The sequence below is a fragment of the Coptis chinensis genome, chromosome 7 (assembly GCF_015680905.1).
Source record: "Coptis chinensis isolate HL-2020 chromosome 7, ASM1568090v1, whole genome shotgun sequence".
NCBI lineage: Eukaryota > Viridiplantae > Streptophyta > Magnoliopsida > Ranunculales > Ranunculaceae > Coptis > Coptis chinensis.
The window spans coordinates 67,684,464-67,694,950 of record NC_141462.1 but is presented as its reverse complement, the minus strand read 5'-3'; the positions used below and the strand labels follow the sequence as shown (position 1 = coordinate 67,694,950).

Sequence of the window (10,487 nt, the reverse complement as noted above, 5' to 3'; positions counted from 1 at the left end):
AGATGAGACGTATAAATATCATTGGGGTAGATGATAGTGTTTGCGACCACACTTTGCGTACTTCACACGGGTTGCCGTGTGCGCATGAGCTAGTGATACTCAAACAAAAAGGGTGCAGAATACCTCTTTCTGAAATTGATGAATTTTGGAAAAAGTTGTCTATTGAACCGATAGCTAGTGATCCCATTGGTGTTGATTACAAACCAACTATGAATTTATTTATTCAACGACTAGGATCGACTTCTGAAGACCAGCAGAGATCTATGATAAAGATGCTCATGGAACTTGCAACGCCTGAAAGTTCATCATTGGAGCCACCAAAGGAGGATGCTACACCAAAAGGCCGTCCTAAGGGCAGTACTAAGAAGGGGCCAGCAAAAGAAGAGTGGTCAACTACCCGAGATCCATCATGGTTTGAGTACCCTCCGGATGCTCCACCCGTGACTCCACAATCCATAACGAAGCCCAAGGCCAAACCATTTGTTCCAAAGAGGAAGAAACCAAATTTTGATGTTGGTTGCTCCATTAATGAAATTGAACATCCTCTCGGATGCTCCACCCGTGACTCCACAATCCATAACGAAGCCCAAGGCCAAACCATTTGTTCCAAAGAGGAAGAAACCAAATTTTGATGTTGGTTGCTCCATTAATGAAATTGAACATCCTCAAGATGCTCCACCCGTGACTCCACAATCTATAACGAAGCCCAAGGCTAAACCATATGTTTCAAAGAGGAAGAAACAAAATGTTGATGTTGGTTGCTCCATTAATCTCCACCTGTGACTCCACAATTTATAACGAAGCCCAAGGCCAAACCATATGTACCAACAACATGAACACTATTACCATTATGATTGTTAATCATGCTGTTGTTGCTACTAATAGTGTTGTTATTATGAAGAAGCAGATTAGCATCACTAGCACTAATACCATTATTACCATCTCTTTTCCCAACAGTGTGCTTGTTGTTGTGCATCCATACTTTCAACACACCTTTACCAACAATCCCAACAGTGTGCTTGTTGTTTATATAGCTTACTGAATATAAACAAAACTATAATTTTGTTGAATTGTCTTATGCTCGGAGAACAATAGCTTAGTACCTAAAAACATAACTTAATCAAACATAACTACACAAAATTTGAAAAGTATACGCTTCAATTATTTACCTGCATATATTTGGAAAATTCTCTTAATACGAAATTAGAAACTATTCGTGATTTTGCCACACAAAAAGTGTAAATCTCCCACTTGTGTACATTCCTGCTCGCCTTAGTTTACTCATGATATATACATTTTCCTAACTCTTGACCCAGCAGATGAGGATTTCATACTGATATAGGATTAACATAAAGCATTGATGAACACTGCCAAAAGAGGAATCCACCGTGTATAGATTAAGAGTGGTGTAAAATACACAACAATAAATAACACTAAAAACAACAATTCAACACCAAAAACAGAATAAAACACATGAAAATAATAATGGGAAAAAAGTAGTTCATAAAAAAGTCATTTTTTTACCGACAAAATGAGCGTTGAAACGATGATATTAACTAGAGAAGAAGAATTAAAGGATAAACAAGTTCTTATTACCTTAAACACTTGGTTTTTTTTATTTTAGAGGAGTCGGAAGAAAGAGAACAGCGGCGGAAGAGAGTGAAAAGTGAGAACAGCGGCGGAAGAGAGTGAAAAGTGAAACAATGTTTTTTGTTTGGGGTCTGCCTTGAGAAAATTTTAAGTTTGGGGTCTGCCTTGAGAAAAAATGGGGTCTGCCTTGAGAAAATTTTAAGTTTGGGGTCTGCCTTGAGAAAAAATGGGGTCTGCCTTGAGAGATATGGGGTCTGTATGTAGTCCTTCCCTTTATTTGTTGAGAAAAACTAGTGTGCGTCAAGAGAGAGAAAAAACTAATAAATCTAGACCACTCATACACATAAATTAAGGGTGTATTGCATGCCAGGGTACTAAGGGGCCATTTGTTTTTGCCTATTATAAGACCTAAAACCTCTTATAAGATGTGGCCAAGTGATTTTTGACATTTTTTTGGTTTGTTTTCTGCCTCTTATAAGAGGCATTCTACTAGAAATGTCTTATAAGAGGCTCCAATTCTATAAGTACCAAAATTGGATCTACTTCAATTCTATAAGTCTTATAACTTGAAAAATGACTCAAACACCACCGTCCATATACCCCTAACCTCATTTATCTCTTATTTCCTTTTCATTATCTTCTTCTCCAAATAACTCTATTGCCCTAGCCACCACCGGCTACCACCACCACCACCACCAAACTATTAAAACCACGACCACTACTGCCGCCACTACCACCACCACACTATTAAAACCACCACCACCATCATCACCTCCACCATCACTATCACCGTACTATTAAGACTATCACCACGACCACCACCGTGTTATTAAAACCACCACCACCACCACCACCACTACCACCGTGCTATTAAGACCAATATCATAACCTCCACTACCACTACCATCACTACCACCGTACTATTAAGACTATCACTACCACCACCACCGTGCTATTAAGATATCCACCACTACTACCACTACCACTACCACCACCGTGTTACTAAGACCAATATCATCACTTCCACTACCACCACCACCGTGCTATTAAGACCACTACCACCACTGCCAATTAAAATAGTTTTCTAAAATCGATATTCTAATTATCAAAATTGATTTGAAATCGAAAATCAAACTATATCTTTGTTTCAAATTAATCTATTCATGTTAAATGTGATGCAAAGTAGGGTTATATTTGTCAAATAACCATCTATAAGATGTTATGTATTTGTTTTTTCTATTTTTACAAGTGCTTATAAGAGGAACTTAAAATGAAAAACAAACCACTTTATAAGACCATCTTATAAGACCCCCTCTTATAACTTAACCCAAAAAAACAAATAGCCCCTAAATCTATGTTCTCTTAGACCTGCACACTCATAAACCCTAGGCACACTAGATGCCCTCTTATTTGTTTGTCCCTCATACTACAAAGTACAAACAAACAAGTAAAATCTGAAATTGTGAGGATTTTATGTGAGTTTTTTTGTGGAAAAAGTAAAACGTGTGTGGCTAGGGGTGACTTCGGATCGGATCGGATCGGATTAACCTCCTTCGGAATTTTTCCAATTTTTTTTCGGAACCTGATGTAAAGGCCTGAATTATTATTAAGGGTATTTTTGTAAATTTCATAATAAATCTAGGGTCATTTATGTAAATTGATCGTCGGGGTTATATTTCAAACGTACGTAACTTACTGGAACTTAACTCCGACTCATAAGTCACGTTAGGTAAGCGACCATATGCGAAAATTTGACAAAATGCCGGTTAGCGGTTTTCAAGCGTCGCGATATACGAAGTTAATGTTCTAAATGAGCCGGTTATTGGTGAACAACTGCCGGTGAGATAGAATATAGAAGATTAAATTTTAAGTGGGCCGAAAAATAATTACGACGCCGACGTCAAACGAGTGGTGGTTAAAATATTAGGACCTTAAGCCTAATTGGAATCAACTAAATATTCATGACCCCAAAAATAAAAACCCAAATCGCGAAAACACAAAAATCGACTTCAAATTCGACAATACTCAAACCCTAGGGAGAGAAATCTCAAATCGCCAAATTCAACCGATTCCACCCAAAAATTTAAACCCCAATCACTAGGAACACTAAACCAGAGAATTCAAAATCTCTTGAAATTGAAAGCATACCGCCAAATCGCGCGGCAATTGGGTTAGTTCCTCTTCAATCAATTCAAACCAAGAATTAGAACACCCAATCCTTAGAAACTATAAAACCAAGTGTTAAAGCGAACGAAAATTGAGTTGAATTTTACGAAAGGTAAGTTTGAATTGGTTTCAATTAATAGTTTTCAATTTCGATTTCTTGAGGGTGATGCTGAAATGGATTGTATTAGGGGTGTTGAAGGTCGGTGACCGTTGGAGGAGCTAAAGTGAAATGGTGGGTGAAAATTCTTGAGTCGTCGGGTTTTCGCGAAAGGTTAGTGAAAAGCTTACAAATCGATAGTATGTTTTCGATTTCGAGTTCATTAGTGGTATTGGAAAGAAAAATGATAATAATAATTGGAATTGGTTGTTTAATGTCGGCGAGTTTCGGGTTGGAGAAAGAGCTACGATTTTGGTGGAACAAATGAGCTAGGAACGATTTTTTTGTGTTGATTCGGTAAGAATCTAGGCTATTCACTTTCGATTTTGAGCAGTTCATGTCGGTTTATAATTGTTTAAGAGTAGATTAAGTAATGAACGATTGATAAGGAAAACAACTAGAATTTAATGTGAATGAAGAGTGGAATTTGTTTGTAGTTGAAATTTTGAATTTGAATTGAAAGGGGATAGGATTGGCCGATATGAGGGGCTGCCATGGTCGAAATAAGTAGAGGCCGTCGAGTAATTTTGGCTGTAGCTCTGATAGCGTGTAGTTAGATAAAAATTTATCGAAACCAAATTAAGTAGTGTCGAGATTTTCGACTTACGTTATATAAGAATTTCGTTTTTCGATCAATTCTAATGGTCGGCATATATATATATATGATGTGTAGGAGTAAATCTGAGGGATTGATTAAAGCGAGCTTGATTCATTAAGTGGGCTTGAGGAGAACGGAGCTTGCTAAGGTAGGAACCTACATACCCAATATATAGTCCGCTTATTTTCATGCATGATTTGAGTTGTTTAAAATGTTAAGAAATAGTTTCGCGTATCAACCATGCATGTATATATGATATTCATGTTTTGCATTGTAGTTTTCCTCGATATGAATTAAGTATATGGATAGCTTTTAGCGTGAAATGGTTTTTCAGAAAATCGGGGTAGCGAGGGATTGTTTTACGGTTAAAAGTGAAAAACTGGTTTTGGGGAAACCGTCTCTTGTCTCGCCAGGGGGAGGCAGAGATGGATTTTATTAAAGGATTACCCGGTTGTTTTATAACTAGGTGCGAAGTTACGGATTGGTCCGGGATGGTCGGTATTTATACGATGATTCGCCGTTTGGGAATCATCGGTTGTTATTTACTATGACCGCCCGTTTGGGAGTTATAGGTTGTTACGATCGATTTCGGAAATCCGGGAACTCACACCTATATAATCAACGATTTTAAAGGAAAAACTAGATATGTAACTAGAGTATTTGAAAATAATCCAATATGACAGTATATATATATAAATATTACTATGTTTATCACGAGGAGATTTAGAAAATGAACTGTGAATTCCTATAAAGAAAGAACTGTTGTCCATTTGAGAGGCAGCGGATTAGATTCAACTTGGGTACACCTTCGAGGTGGTGGGCCACCTTTAAAGGGATGCATCACCGGATGTAGTCCGGAATTCCTTTTCTACTTTTCTAGATAACCATGCTTGTAGTGTCATTTGTAAGGTGATTAGCTTGAGTGGGGTTACATGTTACCTCGATGAGGTTTAGGCGAGTGAGTGAGAGTTTAGTCCACTCCGGATGTGTGTCGAGGATCCCGAAAGCGTCTGCGGTCGTCGAACGGTTGACCACCGTAAGTTAGGTGACGACCGTATGGGGTCGTGGTCCAGGCCCACCGAGCCCTAAAAGCTTTGGGGATTTTGTGTATTGAACACAACAACGGCATTTCCTCCCTTAGGTAAAATCGGGGGAAAAAACGGTGCATGGTTAACGGGAAGAAATCTTGAACCGAGATTCTAATTATCACCATTCTAATAGGATGCGCCGCCACAATAGTTGTATGAATTTGTGAAAACTCTATTTTGAATATTAAAGAAGCATCGCCGATATGATTTATGCTAGCTAGTGATTTATTGTATAGTCCGCGATATTTGAATACTAGTATAGAAACCCCCGCATGTTTTAAATGTTTTGTATAAGTAGTCTAGTATTGGTTATGTATGAACTTGGGCATAGTTGAAAATCCTACTTAACATTTCAGACGAAGAGGAGGAGGGTTTCCTATAAGTGACCGGGTATGGTGATTTGGGAGGATTCCCTTAAAAAACAAAGAGTCAAGTTTACATTTATGTTAGAGAGATAATCTAGGTTATTCTTTTTTGTAGATAATGAGCATAGCTCTTTTCTTTGGATGTATAGAGATAGTTCCTTCTTTTGTTGTATATATATAGAGTCCCTCATCATTTTGATGTAAAATTTGATGTATTTAAGTAGCGTTGATTAAACAAGTTGGTGGATGGGATGTGATGTTGTTTAGAAGGTTTTTGTATATATATGGTTGTTGGAAGGGTATTATGAAGTAAAGGTTATGTGGGTTTATGGCAGGTTATGGGAGTTTTAGGGTTTACTGACGCCGTCGATCAAACAAAGGAAACTAACTAAAATTCGGTAGAATCGGGATAGGTGTCCTCGAGATTCATTCCAACGCCCCGGGATGTTGTTTCTCGGGTGACACCTAATATGCTAGCCAAACCCGATCCAATTTTTTTTCGGATTCAAAATATATTTCCAATTTCGAAACTTTCGGAATAACTCGGAAATTTCGAAATACTTGGTAAATTTTCAAAGATCTCTTTACTTTCAATTATTTTTGGAATATCATACGCCAATGTTCATTGTAGGGAGAGAAAACCATGTCCACAACACCAATGCACCAACAACAATATGCACTTGTTTACTGAGAAAACTCATTTTCATTCAAACAAGTGATCCAAAAAAAAACGAGAAAAAGAACCTGCAGCCACCAATAGCAAGCATTGCATTATGTTGAGGTCTGGGTATTTGTAATGTTTCAATCTTTTTTCGTGTGTGGAAATTAAAGCGTGAAGTATCTGCATAAATAATGGATTATGGTCTTGGACTCTAAGTAGTTTTACATAATATTCTATATATTAGAATTTGGCTTTTGGATTGGTCTGGAAGTCATTGTATGACTCAATGACATATTTTTTCATATCATTGTTGTTATGGCAGACGGTGTAATGACAGTAGAGTGGTCCAATTCAAGTGGGGAAGTAACGGCTAGGTTATGTTTTTAGAAGTAAAAAACTAGAAAATGAATGAACGGTCGAGATCTAATCAAATGGATAGTGAGAGAAGTATATATTTTCGGAATAAATTGGCAATAATATCGGAAAATTTGGAATTTTCGGATCGGATCGGATTTTATAATTATATCCAAATCCGATCCAATTTTTTTTCGGAATTTTCGGAAATCGGAAAATCGGAAAATCGGCCTATGAAAACTACACCCAAAGCCAGACCAATTTCGGGTCGGATTTCAAAAAAATTAGAAATTCGGCAAAAAGAGACACCCCTATGTGTGGCTCATAAATCCCTTGGAGCGGGTGAAGGAACCGAACCAACGCTGGGAGTAAAATATCACTCGTGTCTGACCGGTTATCTAATCTGACTTCCAAATCATGAAATCAACCGTTAAAGTTCTGTAAGACAAAATGCCCAGTTTAAAAATTTCAGTCTTGAAATATAGCAGGTGTTTCGAATTTTCGATTACTCACAACAATGCCGAAATTTAATGAATCGAAGTATAAAAAATAATGAGCAAATATCCTATGCACCGTTGTACTGGATGTTATTTTACAACCTAGAAACGTCACCAAAAAGCACTTGACAACCAAAGAGGTAGAACGGGAAGTGAAGGAATGCCTGAAAGATGCAGGCATACCTATTACTGTCCCCAGTTTCAATCGATGGTAGTGTTGGGTTTTCATCCTTGATCAAAGGAAACTTCTTGGTGGGTCCAAAAATCTATCAACAAAGATGGAACCATCATCACAAGATTAAGCATCAAAGGTCAGGTGTAGTAGTAGTAGCATCAGCTGCAATTAACAGCAAACAGAATCACTATGCTGTGCTTGGTGTGTCAAATTCTGCTTCTTTGATTGATATAAAAAAGGCTTATCGACTTCTTGCTAGAAAGGTTTGCATCCCCTTTTTTCTATTTGTTGATGTAGAACAAAATTGGTTTTTTTAAAGAAGCTCTCAAGGTCATAGATCAGAAACACAATTAGAAATAGTAGCTGACTTTGAACTATATGAGGTTTTGGTTTGGAGGGTTATTAAACCTGATTACCAAACTATTGGCACCACACTTTTACAGGAATACAGGCACAACCTTTTTCTTAGAAGAAATGGAAATCAATAGCTGTGAACATTTCTTCATATGAATTGCAACCCAACTGAATGTATAAAACTATGACTGCATGATTCTGTACCCTTTTAGATATAATGATTATCAGATTATAGAATTGCAATGTCTTGGCTGCTGCCTAATAACTTCCCCTCTTAACCCCCCTTGAACTAAGGTATTTTTTACAAGATTTAACTGAAGTCCTAACTGGAGTTAACTCCAACTTCTCTAGATTAGCGGTTTTACAGTGTGACATTAGTTATGCTTCAAATTTAGTAGTGGTTATTAGTTAAATTGTTACAAATGTATCTTTATATTTCGTAGGAATGTGCCTATACTAGTTTATAACTTAGTGTGTCATCTTAGAAGTCACTGACATCATCCTGTCTTCTGTCGGTGACAACAGTATCATCCTGATGTTAGCAAGGATTCACAAGCTGGTGAAATTTTTAAGAGCATCCGATTTGCATATGATGTAAGCATCTTCTACAATCTCCTCAATCTTAAAATGAATGCATCTCTCTAATTTTTAGTCTAGTACTATAGCCATAAGCCATGTCATATTGTAATCTATACTAAGAGACTTGCTGTATGATTAGCTTTCCATGCTCTCTTTCGAATAGGTACTGTCTAATGAAGAAACAAGGGCTCAGTATGATCATGCACTTAAGTTTCATGAAGAATCTAGCAGGCCATTGAGGCGAAACTGGACATATGATCCAGAATTAGATGAAGGTGTAAGAATTTACAGATGGGCAGAACTGAAACGGAAGATGCGACGAGAGAAGTACTGGCAACAATCTGAATCTACGGAAGACAAATCATCCTCCTTTGTCGGTGAAACAGAGGAAGCTTATGAAGAAGAGATCTCAGATGATGATAGAGGGTCCTTCAGTGAAGTGCTCAAATTCGGTTTCTTCGCTCTCTTCTTTATGCAGACCGTTGGAGCTCAATTTACTCTCATGCTATGCAGCTTAACTGCTTTGCTGGACAAGAAGTTGGATGGTGGATACAAAATGGGTTATCTACTTGCATGGATTTTGGGTGGGAGAGGAGGGATTTTACTCACTTTGTGCCTCTCATTTGCAAGTTGGGCCTGTGGGAAAACCAGCAGCAGCCTTGTTGCTTTGGTGGTAGTAGCCATGTGGGTTGGTACAAACCTTGCGAGGTATGCTCCAATTCCACAAGGAGCACTTATTGCATTGCTGTACATGTCTGTTAAGCTACAGGTTGATTTAAGCTAAGTTATTTGGTGATTTATTTTAATCTTTTTATTTTCTTTTTTCCGCTTAACAGAATTTTTATTTACTCTTATTGTAATGGATGCCTTTGTATCGACTGGGCATTATCCATTGTACATGTTTGTAGATTAAAGTCAAGATTTTCTATTCTTTTAACCTTCAGTTGTGCTCATTGTTAGTTCTTATTTACCACCCATCATCTCACGTTTAAGCTTTTTGGCTTGTTTAACAAAAATTTGCAAATTCCGTTAACCTGCAAATCAATACCCTAAAATTTTTTGGTGGTGTTGGGGTTTATACCAATGCCAATCGATTCTCCCACTATACAGATAATTTGTATTTGAACACAATTCAACTCCAGACAAATTTCAAATATCAACTACAATTTATACTAACATGCCCAACTCGCTAAACAACTATTAATAACAAATAATAATGTAAAGCATATTTAAAGCAAACCACAATACAAAGATATACCGTGGTTCGGCCAATGATGTCTATTTCCACAAAAGCTCGTTTTTATATAAAGTGGGAAGGAAAATTACAATATCTCTTTTCAGTCTCTCACCTTACTAGATCACTCTTATCTCTTTACAGAGTTGTATCTCTGTAAATGTTATCTCTAAATCTTGATAGCTTTCAAGATTGGGTTTTCTCTCTTTGGTTGTTTGCTTGTATTAGTCCAGGTTTTCCAAAACCTTGATTTTGTTTTTATAGGAAAAAACAAATTTCGCGGTTACTGTAGGGAAGCCCACGAAATTAGACTTTCGGGTTGGTCGGTCAAGGCCAATCTAAGCTGGTCACTGAAAAATCTTGCGGATATGGCGCGGTCAGTTAACTGATCGCTGGTCTTTGACATCTCAACGCAGAATGAATTCCTTTCCTCATGTGAGGGATAAAACCAACAATTTCCCCCTCCCGAACAGTGAGGGGGGATACTTCGATGCAATTTCCAAATCAACAAAAGGAGTATGCTACCATTCTGACAATAGCACAACAAACATCAAACTTACCTTTTCGGTAAGACTTTGGTCATCATATCTGACTTGTTCTTGTCGGTATGGATCTTCTCGATACATAAAATGCTTGTCTTCGAGTACTTCTCTAATCCAATGATAACGC

The 10,487-nt window shown here is 37.5% G+C and overlaps 1 protein-coding gene across 1 annotated transcript; it reads left to right on the top strand.

Annotated features, from left to right (window-relative positions):
- The first annotated feature begins 7,551 nt into the window (after window positions 1-7,551).
- On the top strand, window positions 7,552-9,521 carry LOC147488496 (Chaperone DnaJ-domain superfamily protein). Its single transcript, XM_086573104.1, has 3 exons — window positions 7,552-7,914; window positions 8,531-8,599; window positions 8,748-9,521. Exons 1-3 carry the CDS (start codon window positions 7,648-7,650, stop codon window positions 9,366-9,368), a joined length of 957 nt encoding a protein of 318 aa, XP_086429230.1. The 5' UTR covers window positions 7,552-7,647; the 3' UTR covers window positions 9,369-9,521.
- Window positions 9,522-10,487: the final 966 nt, after the last annotated feature.